The sequence below is a fragment of the Platalea leucorodia genome (assembly GCF_965183815.1).
Source record: "Platalea leucorodia genome assembly, chromosome: 3".
Taxonomy (NCBI): domain Eukaryota; kingdom Metazoa; phylum Chordata; class Aves; order Pelecaniformes; family Threskiornithidae; genus Platalea; species Platalea leucorodia.
In genome coordinates, this window is record NC_138825.1 from 1,950,457 (window position 1) to 1,975,820 (window position 25,364).

A 25,364-nucleotide genomic window follows, 5' to 3' on the forward strand; every position below is an offset into this window, starting at 1 on the left:
TTTTCTCTTAATTCTGTTTGGCTTGCATCCTTTTTTTTTCCTGTTCTATTTTCAGTCTTCTGTGTTAATCTAGATATTTATGTTACAGTTCCTTCCAGTCAACACAAGATGATGCCTCTTGGGTAGAACAATAATTTCTTATGGATCTGCATTGTTTCACCAAATCTGCGAGAGTCAGATGCTGATTTATACAGCTAAGAGTATTTATTTCCCTAAAATGAGGTTCGGTTGATTGTAACCTTTCAACGTGAGGAATACTGTTGGGTCAAGGGAACTGACTTCTTCTAAATAAAACACTGAAGGCATTTGGTTCTCCAGCCTTGAGAACAAATAGCATGGTACAACTTGCACCCACCCACTTGCCTGGTTTTCTTCCTCAAAAGAGGGTGACAGCATCCAGATCATAGGAAATGTCCATGCCATGTTTTGTCTTCCAAAGCTTGTCCAGGCGTTGTCTGGGAAAGCACTAAATTCCTTGGGCCAAAACGGCTGCTACTTCAGTAGCAGAGATGGTAGTGGGTCAGTGTGGAATCCGTGTTCTGGAGTGGTTTATTTGCTAGCATAGACATATCTACGAATGTAGTTTACGCTGAGGGCTTGGCAATTAAATATCCAACTCTAAATAACAAAAGGCAATCAGGAAATTGCTAACAAATGTATCTGAGAATTTGAAGACCCTTTCTTGTTGGAATGCTTAGGGTGATAGCGGATTCACATCAGGCCGCAGTACTGGAGATCCTGGAGGTACGCCAAGCCAAGATGGATACAGGGCTGACAACCAGCCGCTCCAAAACTCGGTCACTTGTAGAAGCTCTCAGGATCGTGCTATGCGTCTCAATATTTTCACATTTGTAGAAGTAGGTAAAATGCAGCCCATCACAGTGTAATGATTTCCGTTCCTCTTTTTCTCTGCTCTCATATGAACTTAATACAAATACGAGTATCTCTGAAAATAACTTCCTTTGAACGCTGTTTGCATGCAGGACTGTTATGCAGGTTTCCAGGAAAGATGGCTTTCCCAGAAGAGTGTTGCAGAAACCGTTGGCATTAATCTCTCCCACACTTTGGTGGCTGAACTGTTTTGTCCAAACTATCTAGACTAGTGTAAACCACAAAGAAATAATGGAACATCTTCCCTATTTGTTAATATTTTTATTTTCTATGCACCTCCACAGTCTCTTGCAGTTTCAGTATATGTTGCTTATATTCTGCTGTGCATTAGAAACTAGTGAAATATTTACCTTGTTCATCAACAGGTGTTTCTCCTGAAGAAGAGACTTTGTTTCTTTTGAGGATTGTTTCCAAAATACTCACGGGAAACATAAGAGAGATCACCTTTATATGTTACAAGCTATTTCCATCTGGCTGGGAGGAACCGTGCCTCAAATGTGTGTATTATCTGTAAAGAGATGAAAACGTAAATAGGATCCTCTTCCTAAACCTACTATGTAGATGTGAAGGTGGTTTTAAAACGAGGAATTGTTGGGAAAATGTATGGCAATTTTCAGTTTGTTATTTTTTTGTTTAACAGTGTTGAGCTGCGCCTGAAGGGATATTTAGGTTTGTTCTTAATGCGTATAAAATAACTGAACATATGGATTTATTCTGTTGTGGTCAAGAAACCAACACGGGGTGACACCCTGTTGGACCTCGTATTTACAAACAAGAGCTGTCAGGGATGTTAAGGTTGGGAGCAGACTTGGCTGCAGCGGCCGTTGAGGTAACGGAATTCAGGATCCCGATGCGGCAGCGAGGAAATTGAGCAAGGTCACAAGCCCGGGTTTCAGGAGAGCAGACCTTGGCCTTCGCAGGGGTCTGCTTGGCAGAGTCCCCTGTAGTAGCATTTGATACATGTTGCTATCGCTACTCTGTTCCGTGCTTTTAATTTCATTAATCGTAGTTTCAAATCTTTCTTAAATGTGGAGCACCTACTCGCTTTAATGTTGATAGGCTATCGTGTATGGTTTAAAAACATTAAAAAAAAAAAAAGGTCCAGTGAGCCATATTTTCAGCCAAGTACGATAACATGAATATTATTAAACTTAAATGCAATCATCTCAGTCATTTTCCAATTAAATAAAAAGGATATGATTATCTAATGCCATGTAGAAAAAAACACTTTTTTTTTTTTTTTTTGAAGGCATGTTCCAGTCAGGTTATGAAGCTTATTTTCAAAGCAAAAACGCAAACATTTCTAAATATATTTATGACTTCCTGATGAGATCATAAAGCTGAAGTATATAATTTTACTATTTTAATATTTAAATCATGAATATGGAATAAAGCTTTGGCTTTCAATTTTTTTTAATTCTGAGATGATTACAGATCTTTTTTTACTTATTCCAGCTGCCTGCATAATACAAAAATAAAAGCAAATTTATGCAAAATACATTGCACAAATTAACATATATTAAAATTCTAGTTGTTTCTCAACTAGTCTGATATTTTTGCAAGAGAGAGAAAAAGAAAGTGGATAATGTGTCACGCATAAGTTGGACATATTAATCTTTTGCTTTCAAAAATACAAATGTAATCAGAAAATATCGACGGCTGTATTTTTGGCTGAGCTGCAAGTGTATTAGTACTGCAGACTATAGTGTTCCTGGAGGTATTTTAAACCAGCTAGCTTAGGTACCACTAGCATGGAACTCAAAAAGGGCAAACTTATCCTTAGTTCTGTCATTCCTTCTATGGCAAATCTGGGAATTCCTCCAATGCACCGTTACTTAAAATATGTCTGCTTCCCATCTGATCTGTTTGCCTATACTGAGAGCACAACACAAGATATGAATACCCAAATCAGCTCAGAAGCTATTTCGCACCACAAAATTTTAAAAGCTATACCCTGAGTATGCTGTATATCTGGTATATCCCATAGACCCTGTAGATGCAGTGACTTGAGTTAGGCGGACTTACTGTATTCAAATCTTAAATTGCATTTTCCTATGCACTTAAAACATTATGATTGTCTAAACAATTATTGGGAAAACAGCATTTTGATTTATTTCGCTTCTAGTAGTTGTATTTGCTGTCGTACGCTTCTGTTGTGAAGCTAATGAAGAATGAAATCTGCATATAGTTCTTCTAGCATTGCAGCCAAAGCTTGCAACATATTAAGTAAGACAACTTTGTTGTATATCCTTCTCCTTTATGGAATTTCACATTTACGGATGCAGTGCCAAATAATACGTTTGGCTTGCTTCTTGAGAAGATGCACTGGGCACTCTCATCTTGTTCTTCCACTTGCTCTGGTAAAGCACGACTGTCCACACGACATAAGAATTTACAGAATTTTAACTGTCGTTAAGGTAGGCAGCTTGAGCCTCTTTGAACTTTCTTATCTGTCATTTCTGTTGCTTTTAGCAATAGTAATCTATGATGCCTCCCTTGGCCAGGTAGAGACATTAGGGAGGAGTAGATTCTGCTGTCACCCGCAGCAGAGGAGCTGGTGGATCTCGGCGGCAGAGGGATGTCTGATGCCTCTGCATCTTGCCTTTTATACAGTACCCAGGATACATACCATGGGCTTTCTTAGATATAGGCTGCGTACTAGCTTGCATCTGCATACCCTTTCTGTTGTGTATACATTATTATGCACATATATATAGTCTTAATATACTTTCAAACAGTTATCACAAAGATTAAAGGAAGTCCATGTAATCTCCCTAAATATCATTAAAATGCTATGTTGGTATTAAATCCTGATTTTTGGAATTATCATCTCAAGAATAAGATTTTATATCATAGAAGTCTAAGAAGTAATTTGATTTTCTATTCCTGATGAACTACGGTTTCTCATCTGAAAGCACTGCTCATGCCCACATTAGCCTGAAAAAATATGTTTTTAGAGCTTATACAGTCTTCTGTGAGATTCCAAAAGGCAAAAGCAAGACAGATTTTACTTTGGCTGGTGTAATTAGTATTAACATTTACATTTGAAGCTGCTTTTTTCTTTTACTTGGTTAGACAGTGGGTTGATGGAATAATATAATTGACTTCTCCTCAGGCAGTCTGCTTTTGTATGGACCACCGCACTAGGGTGAGCTTGATGTACTGAGTAACTAATAAAGCCATTTACTTTTTGTCTCCTTGGTTTCTTTTTTTTTTTTAAAGGAAAGCATAAAAAGTACTTACATAACATGGCCGTAGATGACTTAGAGAAAATACTCAATATCACAGGAAAATAGTAAGGGTTAAAAAGAAATTAAAAGTAGAACAAGTAAAACATTTTTCAAGTGACTATACAAAGTTTATTTTAATATTAAGCATTATAGAATTATTCTAACACATAAAAATTATCAGTGAACCAGGAAAGACATAAACAAAACCCACCACCAAACCTTTTCCTGATTATAATTTCTGTATAGAGTTAAGTTCTAAAAATGACCAAAGTGAATTTCTGTCTTTCACCAGATATAGGTGAGAGAAACTTGTTTAATTGACATAGTTTGGGGGTTTTACGCCTCTATAGTAAAGGGTAATATTTTCATACTTTTAGTGATTTCTGTAAAGATAACAATATTTGTATGTGTCGAGTGAAGGAAGATTTTTAAGGGCTTTTGATGTGTTTATCTAGTTCTTACAGTATTTTTAGTAGTTTTAATAGGAAATGTAGGTGTCTCATGTTAGCCAGTATCCTAAAATTAGAACTGTGAGAAAAACTTGGCAGAATTTTAGTCTTAAATAAATTTGGGAAAATGACAATGTATTGAAATACTTTGAGTTGCGGTTCTCAAATTGACAAAGGCCACAGGTTATATAGCCTAGCTGTAGTCACCATCCGCCTGCAGTTTGTGAAGAAATCACTTTAGATTTCCTTTCGCAGATATATTCGGTATCTGCCCTTGTTTGTAGTAGATAGATATATTTAATGTACTGCCCTCGGGAAGAGAGGGTGCTTCCTTTATTATCGTGATGAAGAGGGAGGCACTAAGCTAGCTGTACATATGTTTTGTTATGTTTTACATAGGCTTTTACAGTCCTTTAACCTTCACAGTGCCTCTATGTGAATAACAGCTAGAAGGAGGTGAGAGAAATCCTTTGCTAGTCAGCTTCCACCTAGTTGGTAGCAGTAACGTGGAGCTGGAGAAATTCAGAGTTCACTTTCAAGTTCTGAGAAGAAAGAGGCCTCGGTAGTCCCACGGGTTTCTGTTGCTGCTAGATTCAAGAACTCTTAACGTCTTTAGACATTTTTCACCTCCAGTCTCCCTGTTCCCAGTTCCTGCACCCAGTGTAACAGCCAGAGATGGAGCCATCGTAGCTGAAGTCCTGATGCCTGCGTACGGGGTCTTCAGAGGATTCCGCTAGCAAATAGATGTGTCTCGGTGGGGATTTTCTCAGAGATGTGAGTTGGCGGTATTTAGGCATATTTTCACAAGTGGAGCAAAATACATACCATCCTTCAGCTTGAGCAATGGAGTTTTGGAAACATTTTAAATAACTACAGGCAGTGCCGTGAGCCGGATTTCCATTAAAATGGTGTCTTTTGATTAATAAGGATTTTATTTCAGTATAAGGCTTCAAAACGAGCTTCCTTTTCCTAGACATCTGAAAGCCTCCACCTGGCAATGACAAAGTGGACACCTTAACTACATGAGAGGTTTGGTGTAATGTCTGTATCTTAGACACTGCAGATTCCACTGGGAAAAAGACCTTGACTGTAGAATGAATTCTGTGATACCAAATTGATGTGAACTTAGAATTTTAGCTTTTTCTGATAAAAACCGCGCCGTCCTGTGAGGATTTTCTGTTGCCTAACACCAGTTCAGCACACGTTTCTCTGATGAGTCTTTCACCTCTACTTGACCTGCTGAACTTGAAAAAATAGAAGTCAGAAGTTGCAAATAGCACTGGGCAACTAAAATACCTGCACCTGGACTTGCCAGGGTTGCCAATTTGTAACAAATGTGGATCAGCTGGAAGAGGGAGGGGAAGATGGTTGTGGGTTAGATGCAGAACTCAGTCGTTAAACTGGACTCACAGAAGCTGCTCAGGAGACTTGGTGAGTGCTTATTTACGCTTTTCCAAACAAAAAATCCGAACCTTAAAATATTTTCCAGTTTCATTTGATAAAGAAATTGAAAAATAACTCCTGAAATCTTTTAGTATTTTTTCCACTAAAAGGTAGATCTTTCCCTGCCTAGTGGTTCAAATGTAACGTGGTTAACTTGTGGTTAAAGCAATATTCCACTTAGTTTCAAATCAGCAATTGCTGAAATGAGCTGAGTTGCAATGACTGACAAAGCCTGTGCTAGAAAGGAGAGGAGGCAAAAGGCAAGCAGTGGAAAATTCTGATTAGCATTAATTTCTAAGTGTGTTTCTTTGGTGTTGTGCTGCTTACCTTTCTGGATTTTATGTGCAGAGTATGGGTGTGTTACTGGTGAACCAATTTGTTGGTTTTATCGTGATGCTGCATAACTTCATCATCGGCAGTATAGCAGAGTATGGTGAAGCCAAGGCTTTCTTTTTAATCCTTAATTATTTTCTATTTTAGTTTTAAAAATTAATGATACTTAGCTGCTTTTTGTGTAATAATAGGCTACAGCTGGGTGTTATGCCTTTTGTATATGGCAGCTAGAAGAGGCTCTGGGAAACTAGGTAAATTCTGTTAACGTAAGGAGTTTAACATGTAAATCTAAGGCTGGATGGGCTCTGGTAGCATCTTGTCATGGTAACTGGTGACTGAGATACAGCATCTTTGTATAATCTATCCCATCTTCAGGTTGTGTCAGGCAATATAAAGCAAGCTAACAACTGTCATATTTATTTCAGTAAGTGCACTTCTTGAAAAATAAAATTGTTTCGTGGGTTATTGTATAGAAACTTTTCTTGCTTTAATTGCTAGAAAAAGGGAAAATAGATTTATAATACGTATTTGTTAAAAGCAATCTTTGATTTTTTAGGAATAGTGTTTGTATTTGTGTTCTACACAATTAGCTGGTGAAACAGAATTTCAGAAGCCTGGCAAGAGTGCTCATAAGACTGGTATTCATGACCTTGCCACTGATGCACTGTAACTAGAAATGTAGAGTGTAGACCCATTTTAATGTTAAATACGGTTTCTATGTGCTCTGCAATGTTTTCTGCTCCAATGTAATCTCTGCTGTTACTCACTTGAGCACGCCATTCTGTACAATCAATCATACAGGAATTGTTTTTCTGTTTCTGCTATTTTTCAACCTCTAAAATACAGGGAAAGAGAGTTTCTCTGAGAACCAAAGAGAACATGAGCATTCCACTGACTGCTATAAAATGGCACTAACAGTTCTGTCCTCTTTGCAGTTCTTACGGAGCAAGGTGTCTCAGCTTAGGCAAAGTAGAAATACAACTCAGAATTACAACAGAGCACAGCTGATCTCAGACACTTAATCACACTGACTTAGAAGCTTGATGAAATTTTATTGCTGCCTAGCAGAAATCCTAAAACTGCACTATATCCCTATATGTAGCCAATGTGTCAGTGTTATGCGTCTTCTTCTACAGCACGGTCAACAAAGACTAACTGCTTTTTGCAGCAGTTGGCTAATGTAGATACTTCCAGTTCCTTTGTGCTGTGCAAGATTCTGGCCTTCGTTATACCCAGAGGTCTGGTAGTTTGTGGAGGCATAACTGGCCGCAGAATATGGGCTGTTGTCATGCAGAAAGGACAAAAGTAAACTTAAATCTAATCCCTTCTCCACGACAAGAAAATTCTTTTAGCTCCCTCAGTGTGATCTGATGATCACCCAGTGTACAATACCATGTTTTTGAAAAGTAACAAAACTGCTGGTCTTGGCTTCACATTTCTGTGAGATAACGAGAAATGTCAGCTAGGAGTGTTCAAAGGAGAACAAAGCATTCTTAGTAGCACTGCAAACTCCCCATAGTCTAGGGCATCTAAAAATGAATGTTTTTCTCCAGCCACTTTTAGTATTGCCATATTTGTCATTTCTGTAGACATCTGTAGCCTTTCTGCAGAAGACAAATCATCATCTGCTTCTGACCGATCAAATGCAGCTCGGCCTGCATTCGTTTGATATATTACTGAATCAAGCTCTTCCTCTTCTCTACTTCTTTCCATTGAAGTGCTTAAACTCAAAATGTCGTATGACGGGATTATCATGAGAAGAATGACGAAGTAGGATGCAGCTGTAACACCGTGTAGTCATCGCACTTGAACTAAGAACAGCTTCCCTAGGCTTAAAATCCTTATTTCTGCTAATCAGTTAAAGGCCAACCTATGCAGACAATATCATTATTCCAGTGTCAATTTTTTAACAAAAGCCTCTGAGTTTTGTCAGATCAAATAACTCGTCACAGATGTGAATATACCCAGGGATTTTCAACAGGATGAGATGAAATCTCTTAAATTTAAAATTAAAGCGGGAGTGATCCAGAAAAGTTATGACAGTGGCTGGTTTTTTTTTCCTTGTTCTGTACAATATTTCCCATTTCTCCTCGACTGTTATTCTCTGGGCTTTTTGGTTATTTTTGTCACATCTTCTATATTTTATTCATTTTGTAGCTCCCTTGATTCCTCTTTTTGTTAGCTGTATCTATAGTCTGTCCCGTTTCCAAGATTTTCTTCCCGTTTCCTCTCTCCTCTTTCTCAGATGTTTCTGCAAGTGTTTTCACTTGGATTGTGTCTTGAGTGATCCGCATAGCTATAGCTGTATTCACTGATGACTGTGAGCTATACAAGAAGTAGAGCAGATCCAGGAAATCCCAAAGCAGTTAATTACTGAAGCAGCCTCTGGAAAGAATACCTTCAGCTGGGCTGTCGAGCACAGGACCCATCTGCAGCAACACTAGGACGACTTGATTGACATCATCATGCTCTGGGCAATTAATTAGAGCACCGATATTTGCTGTTCATTGTGACCACCAGTTTTAGAGCTGTTGGCTTAATCTTTGCCTGAATTCTGATCACGTCTCTGCATTTGAGAAAAAAGGCACAGCTACATTCAGTCCATTTTTAGTTGCTTCAGCCCTAGACTGTGACAAAATCAGAAAAATAAACAGTCTGATTACTAGCAGCAATGCACAGTTTGTGTCATCTGTTTTGGCTGCGCTTTGAATCTGGTATTTCAACAGAGCCAGACTGAAACAGGGGGAACACAGGAAATAAAGGAGCCTATGACGTGTGACAGTGGCCGTGACTTCTGAACTTACAGATTTTATCTGATGTATAAATTGGATTTTCAATCGCAGTGTTCAGACTGACCTTACAGTTCTTTATACCAGATGAACATGAAAGTTTTGCTAGTTTTTATTAAGGAATACTAAATTTACAGCAGTGTATAATTAGTTTTCCATGTACTGAAAAATCGTTGAGTTAACCCGGTATCATTTATGTTGCTGTTTTTATCTCAACATCATAGACCAAGTATCTACTTGATGTTTTACTATGCATTTTATTTCAAAACATTTTACATTGTCCATTTAACTATCATAAACATAGAATAGAATAGGATGGGGGGGCAAATAGAGTGATGAACTAAATATAGCTCTTTCCTAGCCCTCTCTTTTTAGTCTCCAATTCTAGTACATTTTTCTTTACAATCGATTGATTCAGCTCAGTCTTACTGATTTTGTCAAATCACAATGCTTAAATCAAGAGGTGCCATGTGTATCTGTGTGCTGGTTTTGGCTGGGATAGAGTCAGTTTTCTTCATAGCAGCTAGCATGGGGCTATGGTTTGGATTTGTGCTGCAAACAGTGCTGGTAATTCAGGGCTGTTTTGGTTACTGCTGAGCAGGGATTACACAGAGTCAAGGCCTTTTCTGCTTCTCCCCCCACCCCACCAGCGAGTAGCTGGGGGTGCAAAGGAGCTGGGAGGGGACACGGCCGGGACAGCTGACCCCGGCTGGCCACAGGAACATCCCACACCATATGGCGTCATGCTCAGCATATAGAGCTGGGGGAAGAGGAAGGAAGGGGCGGACGTTGAGAGTGATGGCGTTTGTCTCCCCAAGTAACCCTTACCGTGATGGAGCCCTGCTTTCCTGGGGATGGCTGAGCACCTGCCTGCCGGTGGGAAGGAGTGAATGAATTCCTTGCTTTGCTTTGCTTGTGTGCAAAGCTCTTGCTTTACCTATTAAACTGTCTTTATCTCAGCCCACGAGTTTTCTCACTTTTACCCTTCGGATTCTCTCCCCCATCCCACCGGGGAGGAGCGAGCGAGCGGCTGGGTGCTGCTTAGCTGCCGGCTGGGGTTAAACCATGACAATCTGTCCTGGCTATTTATTTATGTGTCTTTTGGCCAAAGTCTTTACAGTCTCGTTACCTCTCATTTTTTAGTGGTTGCTATGATTTTCAGACTTACATACCTATAATTTTCAAGCAGGGCAAAGAATGAGACCATGCAGCAAGAGGTTATCCAGAAATCCTTCAGGTATCTGAAAAGCCTATTCCCTCTCCTTTCTAATAGATAGCTCTTGTAGCTCCCTGCTCTGCTTCTACACAAAAAAATTCTAAGTTTTATTTCAGACCAGAAAAAGTACTATAGCTGTTTTGGCTAAACCCCGCACATCAACACCACGCTATGTATGAAAAGTTCTGGAAATTTCATAGTTGTGTCATTTTAGGGGTTATTTTCAGATATTGTAGCATGCTGCAGTCATCATCATGAATGCAAGTATAATTAGACTCAGATGGAAACTCTGTGCATGCATGTGAAAGCTGAAGGGGAAAACTGGTATATGGTAGTTTAATTTCAGAATTATACAGTAGAGTCTGCTTGGTGTAGTGCAGCTAATAAGCAATGCTGCATATTTTTCCCTGATCACTTGTGGCTCAATAACCACAATTCACGAGGATATCAACAGTTGTTTGTACTTACCTTTCAATGTCATTAAATGGGCTTTGGATAAAATCTCCTAGGACTTCTTTTCACTGGCAGAAGCTGAGAGTTGCAAAACATCCATGAGATATATACGAAATAAATATGCATGAGAAGAATACATCATTAGGGAACTCTGTGACCTTCGTGTTACTGCAGCCCTGTGCGATGAAGAACCACAGTGCTGTAGGACTGTGCTGCAGTGCCCTTCTCTTTTATTAAATCTGCCAAATTTTTCTGTGTGTACAGATGCATTGAGCGTAAATCAGAGCTGGCCTTAATTGAAGTGCAGAACATTTTTCCTCAAAACATTACATTTTAAGAGTTTTCTTCTCTTGCTTCTTTCCATTCTGTTATTGGGGAAATTTTAATCACTTGATCAAAAGCAATTTAGTCTTTAAATCCGGTGTGACTCCGTGACACCTCTGTAGCTCCGCGGTGCCACCGCAAATTCAGTGTTCTGCTGGGTTACTGACACAGCTTTATGGGCCTGATCTGTCAAGGCTGCTAATAAGCACTGAGCAGCCAAACAAACCGCAGTGAAATGTGGTGGAATAACTCCATAGGCTTGAATAACGAACGCTGGCACAGGGAGCAGGTCAGCAGTAATTTCCCAAGGGCAAAGAGGAGTAATTTGAGAGTGGCAGGAATGGTTCTAACTTTGCATGCTTCTGCCACCATTCTACCCTGCCATGAGTCCTGGAAAACAGTCGGAAATTAAATCCTTGTCAAAATGCCCCTTGCACTCCCAGGACACTTTAAGTATACTTTAGCATAACAACAGCTATTAATGTGTGTGCTTCAAAGACCTTTATTAAGCCCAGCTGAGCTGCACATCCACTTCATAAATGATTAAACTTAGACTCGGTTTGTGGCCAGGACCAGTGATGAGTGCCAAGCCCAACACAGTGATTTGCAATCACAGTCTGCATTGACTTCATTCAGAACTGTAGGTGTTTACTTCCTCTGACAAGCAGATGGTAGCTGTCTGAGGCAGGCCACCAAATTCAGAAATTGCTGCTGAGAAAGTTAGCCTGCAATGACTTGTTCTAGGTAGGAAGCCAGTGCAGAATTACGAATAAATGCTAGAACCTCTAACTGTATCGCTCGTCTTCCTACACAGGGAATGTGGAAGGGAAAAGGAGGCAGTAGAATAGTTAGTAAGAACTTAGACCTAAAAAATGCCTTGTTGGCCAGATGATCTTAAAAACATACTTCTGTACACATATGCTGTTCTGTGTTATATATAAGCAAGATATTACCATATAAAAATCCAGCCAGTAAATTAAAATTTTGTCATTGCCCTTACCCAGTGGTGTTTCCGTGAACATTTATATTCTTATTTTTTCAGGACAAATATGTTCTGTACTTGAGTTGTTTGCAACAAGCATGTGGCAATATTTTGTATATTTAAAAGTATTATTACAGCTATCTGTTTGCATGTGTAAAAAGTAATTCAGTTGTATGAGTGTGTGCATTACTTGCGCTATACGCGCATATATATGCACACACACAGAGTCCGTGTGTGTCAGAGCTGCCAGATCTCTGTTGTCTCTGTTCTCCCAGTGAGACTTGTTTCATATGCCTGCAGTGCACTCCCGTAGCCTCCCTCACCTGCGCTGCGGTACATGCCAAATAAAATTGGTTATCCTGGGCTGTGATCTGCCTGCCAGCTCTTTACCGCTTGTGGGGGTCACAGGCTTGCACTGGAAGAGCGAAAGCTTGGGAGCTGTGTGTGTGCATGAGTAGCAATCTCCATCATCGAGAGACTGATTTTCCTCAAATGACAGTTGTGCTGTTTGTGTTTCAGAAGTAATCTGGGAGGAGATTATATGCAAAATAAGTCTGTCAGATTCCTGCAGTTTTTTCCTAAAATTCCTCTCCATTTTTACAGCATGATCCTGTGGGGTTTGTGCAGGCTGCTTTGTTCTTTCCTTTTTCCCTTTCCTTTTTCCCAGGTCCCCTTTCCTTCCTGTTTTTCCTTTGCTCCTGCAGGTCCCCACGCTTCCACTTAACTGCTGGTCTTTATTCCATTGCTCCTTTTAATTAGGCTCGGTTATGTTTTGTTTTGTGTTGTATTCAGAAATGGGGATCAGGCTGCATCTTGCCTCATTTTGCTGATAATATTGCTCTGTCTGTACAGTGAGTTGTAGTCTTCCCTTTTGACCCCACAACTGAGGAAAACTTATTTTCTTCTGTGAAATGAGGAATTCCTGAAAGAATGTTTGCGTTCTTCGCTGACATGTGAAGACAGCTCTGTCCTCATCACTGCGGGAGCAGTAAAATATAGCTGAAAAGATCCTGCTCTTCAGACATGCCTGCTGGCCTGTCAGGATCTTGAAAGCGTCACTTCTTTCCGCACCGAGAACTAACAGTGCAGAGCAGAAGGAGGCAACCAAGAAGAAAATACCTACTGGCACGTAATGGCCTGTATCAGGGCAGGCTTGGTGCTGCTTGGAAATGTTTTTTATTCAGAGATATTTTTTGCTACAGAGAAAAAGTCTTCAGAAAAAACGTTGCTGTGTTATTTATCTGTCTTCATTCAAGCGTAGCACAGCCCTGAGTACTTCGCAACAAGTTTGACCTAAATTCTGAGGAAAGACCCGCTGTGTTCTCTGTTCTGCTAAACTGTAGGATTTGTAGCAGATTTTGAGCAAGAAGGCATAAATTCTTTCATTTCTTTCTGAAGAGAATTAACGGTATACAGACAGTATCTGCATTGCTATGGAATTCGATTTTAATTTACCTCACATTTCTCCCCAGGACTTCAATATCATTGTATAGCAGTGTTACATAAAACTGCATAATTCTGTAAAGGTTTGTGTAAACATGAAAGTTATTCCAGATTTCAAACAGGATGGATTTGTAGTAGAGAAAAATTTATCAGTGTCTAACTATCTAGAGTTATTTTAGAATAGCATCAAATTTGCACGCTGCTTTAAGGTGCAAAACAGCCCTAGCACTGAGAATGAATTGCATTGGCAAGAGCTGGATGACAAGTCCATCTAACACGGTGATTTTCAATCACAGCCTGCACCGGCTTCTTTCAGAACCAGAGGTGTTTACTTCCACTTTCAAAAAGCAATTCTTGTTTGTCAGGTGGGATGTTCTGAGAACTAGTTTTAGTTGGTATGAAAAGTGTATTTGCTTGATTCATGTTAATCAAAGAATAGTTAATAGGATGGTTATAAAAAGATTCAATTTAATATGGCATTCATAAATAGAAAACATACCTTGAAAAATTATACACTCAAAACTATAAAAGCAAATGTTCAGCCTTTGGCTGCTGCAATGAAAAAGTGTTTTGACTACCTGATAAACACGATAGTGCAGTGATACACCGGAAAGACCCAGAATAGTGAGTTTTAAACTTCTGTCTCTTATCTGATACACCCATTTCAAGATCTCGATGAACCTATCAATTCTGTATGTATGTATTAGAGATAACGGGAGTTGCTTTCTTTTTGCAGCATCAAGGAGCAATTACCTAATGCAAGTAAACTGCTGTGAGCCAAAATGCATTTTTACTTTGATTACTTTAGACTTTCTGGATGTATTTCAGTATTTGGAATCATAGAAAAGTCTGGTTTGGAAGGGGCCTCTGGACATCACCTGGTCCAACTTTCTCTTGCGAGCATGGCCTTAGATTAGGTTGTCCAGGGTCTTGTCAAGCCAAGTCGGTCTTGAATCATTTCCAACGAGGGGGATTCTACCACTTCTCTAGGCAGCCTGTCCCAGTCTTTGATTCTTCTCATGGTGAAGAATGTTTTTCTTGTATCCAGACAGAATTTCCCATGAAGCAGCTCGTGTTTCTTGCCTTTTGTCCTCTCACCGTGCATCCTTGTCAAAAGAGTACCTTCACCTTCTCTAGAACTGCTTTTGATGCTCTGGAAGACTGTCGTTAAACCTGCCCTGACCCTTCTCTCCTGCAAACTTCTCTCCCTCAACCATCATCAATTCCCTCATCCCTCTTTTGTTCTTCCCAGTCACCCATTCTTTGTAGCATCTGTAATTCTCTGGTTCCTTGACTGTGTGCTTTATGAAGAAAAAAATGTTTTATCTGTAGTTTGGGAACAATTTAAATACAGAAATTACAATTTAATATTCAATTCAATTAAACAATTTAATATTCAATTCAACTACCTGAAGTAGTTTGCATTCCATATCTAAACTTTTCTACTTAGTTCTATCAGTTTTAAACTTGAGATCTGTATTATATGTATGTAAGTGTATGGAACCTGTTACAGAAAACAAAAAAAATGCAATATAGATGAGAAACAAATACTTTCAGTCCCTTGAAATTCTAATGTAGTTATAAAAGAAAAAGGAAATCTTGGAGCGGGATATTATTGCAACAGAAATTGCGGAGGTAGTAAGAGTTTACCATCTGGCAGGGCCCCTAGACCAGATGGATCCACTAATGACTTTTATAAAGCATTTCATCAGACCCTGCCGGAACACATGACTGGCATCTTTAATTATCCTAAATTGCCAGGGTTCCAGCCTTGGATGCTAGGATTCGTAATTGTTCATCTTGGCAGGGAAGGAAAAGGAAATGGTCCCTGAAATCTCTCCTTCCTAATAGATCTTTTTATTAATAAGGTGTGATGTTACCTAAAGTAATATTAAAGTTCATCTTAAATGGATTGTTTGCTTAAAAGAAGTGCCTATCGAGGCACTTTTATTACAGGCGTTGTTTGCAAACACATCAGAGCGCTTTTGGAATTCATGGTTAGCTTTATGCAGACACAAAAGCATTCAGCTGCCCAGAAGCGCAGACTGCCAGGAATCCCCTTGCTTGCTTCGCCTTCCCTGGAAGGGCGGGAGCGGGCCCTTCCAAAGCAGTTGCTCTCTGCCCCTTACCCTGCCGGTGCGTCTGCTCCCGTTACCGTTCCCACCGGGAGAAGATGGAGGCGTGGGGAACTGACTGCCACTACCAGCAAGCAGCACCAGCAGCAGTTGCTGCTACTTTTATCCTTTCTGTTTCCACCCCAGCTCTTTAGCGAGAGAGTGTCCAGTTCCTTTTCCCACAAACCTGGAAAGCAGGGAGAAATTTTCTTGCGGACTTTCTTCTGCCCACACCCTTAGATCCTGCGGGACTCCGGGGGCAGTGAGGGCACTGCGTGGGCCATGGCTGCCCGGGGTTCCCCGCTCACCGTTCCTCATGGAGCAGCCCTCCTCTCACCGCTCATTGAGGGTAAAGCCTTTGCTGGTGTAATTTGTGTAGTGTGCTTGTGGGAAAAGCCCAGGAATTAGGTGCGTTACATTTAAGAGAAATGCTCATGATTTTAAGATACGAGTCTTGATTTTATTTTTCCCACTTTATTTTTTTATCAGGTACTGGAACTGTTACATATTCTCAATACTGAGAATAGGTCTGCAAATGTACGTACACTGATAAGAGCGTGCAAACTCTGAGGTGTGAGCAGGGCAAGGGAGTACGGGCTCAGGGAGGTAAAGCTGTGTGGGAGTGAAGCAATTCATGACTTGCTCAGCAACGTTAAGTCTTCAGTGGTCCAGCCGTTCGCTTTAGTCGAACAGCTCTGGCGTACACTAATGTATCTCAAACAGGTATCTGCAGGCTTGTTGCCTGTGACTTGCAGAAATTTGGTTGCATAATAAAGACTTTTGTGTTTCTAGATGTCCTTCCTGTTGGAAGGAATAGGGAGTAATTCCCCAGTAATATTTTTCTACGCCATAAATCGCTTTTGTTTGAATGCCTAATCTATTCTAATCATATTTTCATATTGCACTGATTATCGTGGCATTTCAGTATTTTCCAGTGGCGCAAGTAGTGATGTGGGATCGTTGTAAGTGCTTTAGATATAGGATAGGATGTTTGCTTAGAAAGGTTGAAGAAACGCACCTAACGGTTCAAAACACGAGCAATGAAGTTTATACTCATTTTAAAAGGCCGGGAAGGGCCAGAACCTGTGGCAGCAGGAAACCTCACAGTCTGAAGACAGGAAGGACCCCATACTGCAGGTATATTGTGGAGTTGCACATACACTTTTTGTATTTTAATGCACAACAAACACGTAAATCATATATACAGATATCAAACAGTCACCAAGATTTGTTCTTGAAATTGGACTCCATTTCCTTACTCTGTAACCCACTGTTCTGTCTGCCAAAAATAAACACTTGGTTATCTAACAGCCAGACTGAACGTAGGCAGTTATAGTGCATTGTAAAGACTGTTAGCGGGAGATGAATGTCCTTAGCAGTTCTGAAAAATCAGACTACTTATTTAGGTGCCAAAAATTGATATTAGTTCCTAATTTTAGTTCCCCCACTAGTTGACTTCATGCGTCACAAAGGATAAACCAAATAACAGATACGTTCGGTACAGACATATTTATGTTGTAGGAAATGTGTTCTTGTTCTTAACCTCATATCCAGGAATGCAGTTGCAAAATATAAAATGGAAGTTCTAGTATGTCAAAACCAAACTGTACAAAACAGTGGTAGACATAATTAAGCTGCAGTTCTGTTCTAGCAGTGAGATAGCTTAGCCCAATTAATCTTTTCCATCTATTTTTTATCAGTGAAGAAAAGTATTCTAACTTAATTATAGGTATCACAGCTTAAGTATGGTGGAGTCCTCCTTTGTTCCCCATGTAGGTTTAGAACTGAGGTGAACTAGTTGACACACAGTACAATGTAGAAGCCAAGCCTAGGAAGGAAAGGAGAAATGAGCAAGTGCCGGAGAAGATAAAACAGTTTTACTGCTAAAATTGTTCTTTTTACATGAATTGTTCTTTACCATGAAAAAATTGAATACATAGGTTTGTGAAACTTCCTTAAGTTTTTTAATGAATTCTTCTTAATAGTTAGTATTATCTGCTCCTGGGATAGGAGAAATATTCAGCTTCCCTAAGCCATCTGTTGAATGTCAATTTATTAATAGGATGCTTTTCCCTGTTCCATCTGTAGCTCACATACTCGGGCATTGTTCAAATTTGTTTCCTGGATAACAATGTAAAACTGTCTTTGTATTGTATATTACCTTCGGGAGGGTTTTTTATTATTAACATCCCCAAGGTAGATTTTCAAACTAGATCCTCTGGGTTTTGTCAAAGAGAATACCTCAGGGGTTGAAGGGTAGCTTGACAATAGCTCAGAATAATTGCAAAGAGCAGCTTCTGGTACTGTGTCACTACTGATAGCCTGCATTCCTCTTGTAATGTGGGATGAAGTTTGTGAAATGGTGGCCTTCTGTCTTTTGTGTTGCAATGAAAATCTGTTATGTGCGATGAAGGAAACTTTTTTTTTTTTTTTTTTTTTTTTGTAAATGATGCTACTGCTTGGTTCCAGAAAATGTTTGACATCTAAGAGAAATGCTCCCAGCACAACAAAATGAACGTAAATATTAGTGTTCATACTTAGGCAGGGGTGAGAGAGAAGGATGCTGTGGGCTGCCTGGTGGAGATTTTCATATCTGAAGGACTGGGAACAGAAAGATAGTTTGATTCTGCTAATAGACCCTGCATTAGAATGCAGCTTGCAGTAACGTATCTCTGTACAAATACTACAGAGAATAAAAAAGTTGAGTGCTTAATATGTTTCATAAATGTATAAGAAAGTTGGTCAAAGCAAGTCTTCTGAATGCAAGTGGCGTTAGTCACTGAAGACCAGGAAACAGTTTTTGAAACATTGGCAGCTTTCTTGGATTTAGGTAGTAGAAATACTGCTTGATGTGACCGGTTTTGTGCAAAGTACTGTTTCTAATTGGCTACCAGAGAAAATGAGGTAAAATAATAAAGGTCCAGGGAATTTTACCTCTTCTTAGGCAGCAGTAACTAAAAGTAGATCTTAAAATACATGTCATTGTTCTTTAAATATAGGAGAAACAATTTATTTCTGTCTCCTCTGAGCTTACTATCTTTAAACGTGTAAAGATGAGAGGATTTCTTGCATGTATTTTTCGTAATGAAAAATAACCATTATTCAGCCACTGGTCCTTATTTCAGAATATTTGAGCTGATGTGTAAAAGAGGAATAAATTGTAGAAAATCATCCCCGACTTTATAAAGCTATGAAAGATAAAAGCCTGTGTGTTCATTCAGCTTATCCATCAAAAGTATTCAAAAATTCTCTGGTTATGTTTTCCTTAGATTTTTTAGTTAAAATATTATTACATGATAAATTGTATTCTGCATTAGCCATGTTGGTCTCAGTAAAACATATTATTGTAAGTCAATAGTGGGATAGACTGAGTTTTGAAGACAGGTGATATGGTCATTCCAATAAATCAAAAGGAGATGAAGTTTTTGAGAACTAAAGAAAATTATTTTTTAATTTAATTATTCCATTTATACTATTTTACTGATTCAGAAAGTGTATTATAACTTCAACTCTGTTCTATTTCAGCCTCGCAGTTCACCCGGATAAAACTTTAGTAGCTACAGGGCAGGTTGGGAAGGACCCTTACATTTGCATCTGGGATTCCTACCGTGTACAGACCGTGTCTGTTCTTAAGGATGCACATACACATGGAGTTGCCTGCTTAGCTTTTGATTCGGATGGCCAGGTTTGTATGTCTTCTTTTTCTGTGTTTTGAATTTAGTTTGATTTCTGAATCTAGAAGATACGCACATTAAAGTATTTTATGTTTAGGTAGCTATATGGCTGTAGTACTGAAACTCCTATTACAATTAGATTTTTAACGCAAGGACTGCAAATACAGCTCTTTCAAAGATGTTTTTGAGGTGAAAATCACAACCTAGCGTTCAAGTCAAGGAGAGGCATTGGGTGTTGGACAAATATCCGTAGAACAAATGGTCCTCTGTGCCTCAAATGTAATAGCTTCACTACATGCTTGTCACCTACTGTTCAAAGAGATCAGTTCCTGGCAAAGTCCTCACAATCCTGCAGCTTCTTTGGCAGAGGAACTCCAGTCATCTCACTGCTAGGAGAGTCTCACTGGCTGGGGTGCACAGTCAATTTAATTGAACGATGGGGTTAGGACACAGTGTGTGTGGCTTTGAATAATGTGATTAGATTATATGATTATATGATGTTTTGAGGCAAAATTTAAAATATAAGTAAATGGTGGGCTAAACACATTGGGTTCCCCCCCCCCGGAGGTGAACTATTAAAAGCGTTCAGTTGTGAATGAAGTAGGAGGAAAATAAATCTACGATTCACATAAACCTGAGAAATATTTCACATTCATAGTTTTATAAATACCTATGTGTGCAATTTTGTGATTGCTGATGTGCAAATGAGTTTTCTGGTGTAACACTCTGGTCATGCCTTATAGCTGGTTGCTACAATATTTTTAGGAATGCTTAGATTAGCTGATACCTGGATTCTTGCACAGATCCTTATTGGGTTTTGTATTTGCTTGTGTACCTCAGACTTGCATCCCGATAGGGCAGAACTGCCTTTAGATGATGATCTTAAAATCACGTACTAGGTGGTCAGCTGTCTGTTGAGAAGTGCTTTATTGTCATATGCGTCGCTACTCTTCCACTGACCACACAGGGCTTTTATTACTCTTTCTGGGATCAGAACTGGCCATACGATGCATAAAATGTGTTCTCACATGAAACAAAAGTACTTTTTATTGTGCGTTGTCTTGTGTGTTATTCAGTTTAAGGATTAGTCCAAAATGAAGGACACCAACATGAGCAATTGCCTTTAACATGTTTAAAAAGCACTGGGTAACTTGAATTACTAAACAGCACTATGGATTGTGTTTCTCCATTAAAAATTGGAGCTTGCTTTCTATTTTAAACCTAGTTTTCAACCATCTTCCTCCAGTTTTCTTAAAGTAAAGCCATTTCCTCTGAAATCTCCTGTGCCAATTCTAATTAAAGAAAAAGGTGTTCCTGGGAATTATGGAATAAAAAAATCAGATGAGAAAGCCCCCGAATCAACAGAACAAAATTTCTAATGCTATAATATTTTTTAAGATCTTGTTCATTCAGAAATACCTGTTCTTAATTTTTTTTCTCATTTTTAACTGGTGGATAAACTTTTTTTTTTTTAAAAAACCTGTTTAAGCACCTAATGGGGATAAAGACTCACCAAAGAGCCCAGTCAGTGTGAGTTAAAGGTGGAGGCTCTTCTGAAAATCCTGCTGGGTGCCTTGCTGTAATTAAAAACTGAACTTACCGCTGTGTTGACCTTGCAGAACAGTAACGTTCTGTTTCTGGAAGTGCTGGAGAAGTTGCAATTTATTCTGGAAATAAAAATTTGCACAGAACGCTTTTATATCTGGAGAAAGACCAATGCTGGAAAACATAAATATGGATAATGTATCTTGGCTTTTTGTTGCTCTTTCTGGCTTTGCAGAAGCAGCTGCTGTGCCGAGCCAAAATTAAAGGGCATGGTAGAAAGACTTGGAGTATTTGGAATTCAGAGCTGCTAGCAGTTCCAGTTTATTTAGTCAGTACACCCAAGGGAGCTGGCATCTTGTGATAGAACAAAACAGACTTCGCATACATTGCTTGCCCCTCTCCTTCTGATGCATACCTTTCATTCTTTTGTATTGAATGTTTATTAATATTCAAGAAAGATTTGTATTTTAGTGCCAAAACACAAATAAATTCTACAATAACATAAGGTATAAATGCGATAAGAAATGTATTCCTTTCTCAGCTACCTCTGTCAGCTGTCCACTTTCTAAATAAAAGGAGACTGAGGGAAAGCCCAGATAATTCTGCTTCTCTACCTGAGCTGGATTCCTGTAAAGTCATCTTTTATAATATACGGAGAAGATCTATATGAAGCTTAAATCAAGGGATCGCTTATATGCTTCCGTTATTTTATGTACATTCAATACAGCTTTAAGTTTGGAGACAAATATATTTTGAGTAAATTTCATATTTTGTACATTATCTGTAATTAATAGTGTATTTTAAAAGTACTGATGGGAAGTGAATATCTTGCAGAACTGTTGCTAATTAAAAATACGTGTTTTAGTTTGGACTTTTTCTATATGACCAGGAGATGACATTTGGCAGGAGGGAAGCTGCACTCTGTTCAAATGTTTAATGAAGTGCTGTCATTTTGCCTATAATTAAAAATGTCTTTTGTTGAATTGGGAATTAACTGCAGTTTCTCCTTAAAAGTACTAACATCTACCCTTCACAGAATTGCTTACAAAGCTGATGTCTTTTATATTGAAGTATTTCACCAATACTATACAGTTCAATTTCTGTTCTGAGCTATTTTAGATGAACCTTTTTTGTGTGCTTTCTAAAAATATTTTTTTTTTTTTAAAATGGAGGGGGGCATTGCCATAATACATACATATGTTTCTAAATTTGGTATTAGGTAGCAGTAGGCTTCTTTAGCCAGATCTTCTAAGTCTGTGTAGATTTAAAAATAATTGTTTAATTATGTGCATAAACTACTTGGCAGATATTTTCTTCTGGTAGTTCTGTGAATTCTCTGAACAGAATTCTGTCAAACTCTCTTCCAGAAGGAGGACTAAAAGTGTAAGTGTTTCAACCAAAAAGGAAATTCAGCATTTATCACTTTACTTTTCTGCCAGCAGGAGACCTTCCTCAGTAGACCTATGTTAGAAGAAAATATAAAATATTTCTTAAGTTCCCCTAGTACTTTCACTGTCCATCTAACTCACTAATGGTAATTTCCGGACTGGTAGTTACAGTTTAGGTCGGATGTTGTTCACATCATGAATCTGAAAGATACTGTAAGCACTGCCATGGTTTCCATGGTGAAGAGAACAGTATAAAAGAGGTGAGAAAAAGTTGGAATTGGTGAAAGTTCCATGGAAAATATCTTGTGTTCTGATCAGTGCATCCAAACCCCTGGGTAGGTGTAGATTGCTCAAGGGCAAATAAAACTTCTTTTTGCTACAATAAAAGTCCTTTCTGAAAACAAATATTTTTGTGTGGTAACTGGCAGGAGCACGTTCTTTCTTTCCCATATTTGATTTTCTTTGTCCTTCATTGCCATACGTCTAATCATCAGGCAGGTTGTCCTAGGTTAAATGCAGGTATTCAGTACACATCTAGCAATAGAACCCCAAATTTTGAACCTACCTTTGTCCACCATTTCAAAGGCTCACATATGGAGAGTCTTCAAACAGATTTTGATGTAATGTACCATAATCAAGGCTTCCGACTACCTGGTGTCTTGCAAGTTCCTGCAGTAGATTCTCACACGCTTTGGCTCAACAAGACCTCAGGTGTTTTTATTTCAGTGAAAGACAATATAATAGTAGACTGGACTCAGAAGAACTTGTGGCATAACTCTGTAAATAGGTTTTTGGGGTTTTGTTTGGGTTTTTTTTGTTCTTTTTTTTTTTTTTTTTCATTAATACTAGATTGCTTAGTACATTTGCTGGTAGGATATTGGTTGGCTTATGCATTATTCGCTAGGCAGAGCTCAGGTATGGCATTAGGCATAATGCATGTTGTCAGCTGCCATGAAACAAAAGTTTAAAGTTTTCATTACTCTCAAATAAAGGAACTGTAACTATTAAGAAGACAGTGATGGGTGCACATGTACCTACTGCATTTAAACCAGAGGCTTTTGATAGTGTCTCTCTTAAGAAGGAGGATGTACGCTATGTTTTTACGCTTATAAACGGCATGAAAAGGCATGGGGTACCTTGTCTTTGAATTATTTTGCTACAGAACGAAAACTGGAGCCTTCTGTTTCTTTATGAATAATGATTTCTTCTCGCAGTTGTACAGTAGTTGATAGCCTTACTGCAATTAGTATTTTTTCTAATACACCATTTTAGAGGAACCTCTGGTAATTACACTTGTTTTCTTTGCTGGCTCAGTCCTTTTGTATTACCACAGATGTCTCCAGACTTTAAACAATTTGCATATTGAAAATTTGAGCCAAAAAATAGTGGACATTTAGTTGAAGGAAATTCAATTGAAGAGATTCAGTTTGCAAGTCACTTTCTTAAGCAAATCTTCAAGGAAAAGATGTGGTCAGTGTAATCTCTGAAGCGTATGTCCGTTTGGGCCAGATGGGTCGTCTGCTGATCTTTGAGGCAAAAATAAAGGTTTCATTTATGGCATGTTCTTGAAGCGCAGGCTTTCCTATAACAGAGCAAAATGCTTAGGAGCTTCAGTGGGACTGTTAATAACTTCTTTTCATAAGGAATTAGGCAGGACAATGAGAAGAACCCGGAACAGGCAGTATGGACACAACAGATATGGCTGTTTTTAAGAAGTCATGTTACACGAGCTACAAGATTGTTTCCCGTGAAAATAGTCCCTCGTCTTCCCATGGCGCAACTTACTCAGTCATATTCCTTTTACTAATATATGTTGGACATATGCATTACGTATCCGTTACGTATCCCTACCCAGCATATGTTGGCATCACGTCCATTATATACAGCTGCAGCATATTTGGTGCTAGTTTAGTCTTTGCACTGGTACTGATCACGACACCCAGTTCTACCATCTCTGCTCTGCAGTCAAAGATCTCTCACCTAATAAGAAACTCTGATGGAAATCACATCAAGTTGGACATAATTAGCACAGCCACTGGAAGGGAAAAAACCTACGACCTCCACAATAACCGTTGATCTTCTGGATATGTCGCAGATGTATGCAGTCTACCTTCTCCCCCGCTTCCCGAACTATTCAAGTAGTCTCTGTCAATACTAGGGTGCAAAGAAACTGAGAATCAGACCTGCCTGGCCTTTTTGCTATCTAATAAATTCAACACAGACAGGAAGATTTTCCCTTCCATTTTATTTTGTACTTTTTCTTTCTTGCATTATTGAGATTTAAAAGTATAAAAATTATTAGTTGTTTTAATTGGTGACTTGATATACTAAGCTATCTAAAAGGCAATTATTAAAAGTATATCCAATTCTGATTCTAAAGCTCAATAAAATGAGCATAATGAACAAAATTTTATTTGGAAATAGTGAGAGCTTTTTTTCCCATTTATTTTTATTATCAGGTTAATTGATCAAAATGCTAGAATCACACGCACCTGCAAGAAGCACCTCAAATCTTTCATGATAAGAATTGTACTTGAGACATTGGTAACCTGAAATTAATAACCTGACTTTTTAGAAAAGATTAGACATTTTGGTGCTTTCTCCAGTGAGTAAATGATGAGTGTGAATATCTTTGCAGTGTGGCTCAAACACAAGTCACGTGTGGGAAAATCCGTTTGTACACATAATATTCTGAACTACAGTAAACTGATTTTTGAGTTGATTTTCTGTTAACTGCATTACTATTGTTTTTCCCTAGCGTTTAGCTTCAGTGGGACTGGATGCCAAAAATACAGTGTGTATTTGGGACTGGAAGAGAGGAAAACTACTGGCAACAGCTACAGGCCATTCGGACAGGGTAATTGTATGAAGCGTTTACTGAATTTTGTCTGGGAGGCACTAAAGTGTTTTAAAAATAATTTTTGGTTATACTAGGTTAATACAGAGATAATTTTGATCATTCTACCTGGCTTTTAAAATACGGAACAAGGTATTTATTTCTCCTCATTGTGCCCGACATAGCACAAAGCACTGTGTTAATAAACGAGGTACATGATGGATTCTTGAGCTGTCTGTCTCGTGAGCCTAGGG

At 38.8% G+C, this 25,364-nt stretch overlaps 1 protein-coding gene across 3 annotated transcripts in view; it reads left to right on the forward strand.

Moving 5' to 3' along the window:
• Window positions 1-25,364, forward strand: part of EML6 (EMAP like 6) — a gene marked incomplete at both ends in the record, with an annotated part of 118,890 nt that overhangs the window by 19,353 nt on the left and 74,173 nt on the right. For all 3 annotated transcript variants that reach the window (XM_082305416.1, XM_082305415.1, XM_082305417.1), the window contains 2 exons: window positions 19,193-19,352; window positions 25,033-25,131. In XM_082305416.1, coding sequence (XP_082161542.1) covers window positions 19,193-19,352; window positions 25,033-25,131 — 259 coding nt within the window. The remainder of the gene's footprint in view (window positions 1-19,192; window positions 19,353-25,032; window positions 25,132-25,364) is intronic.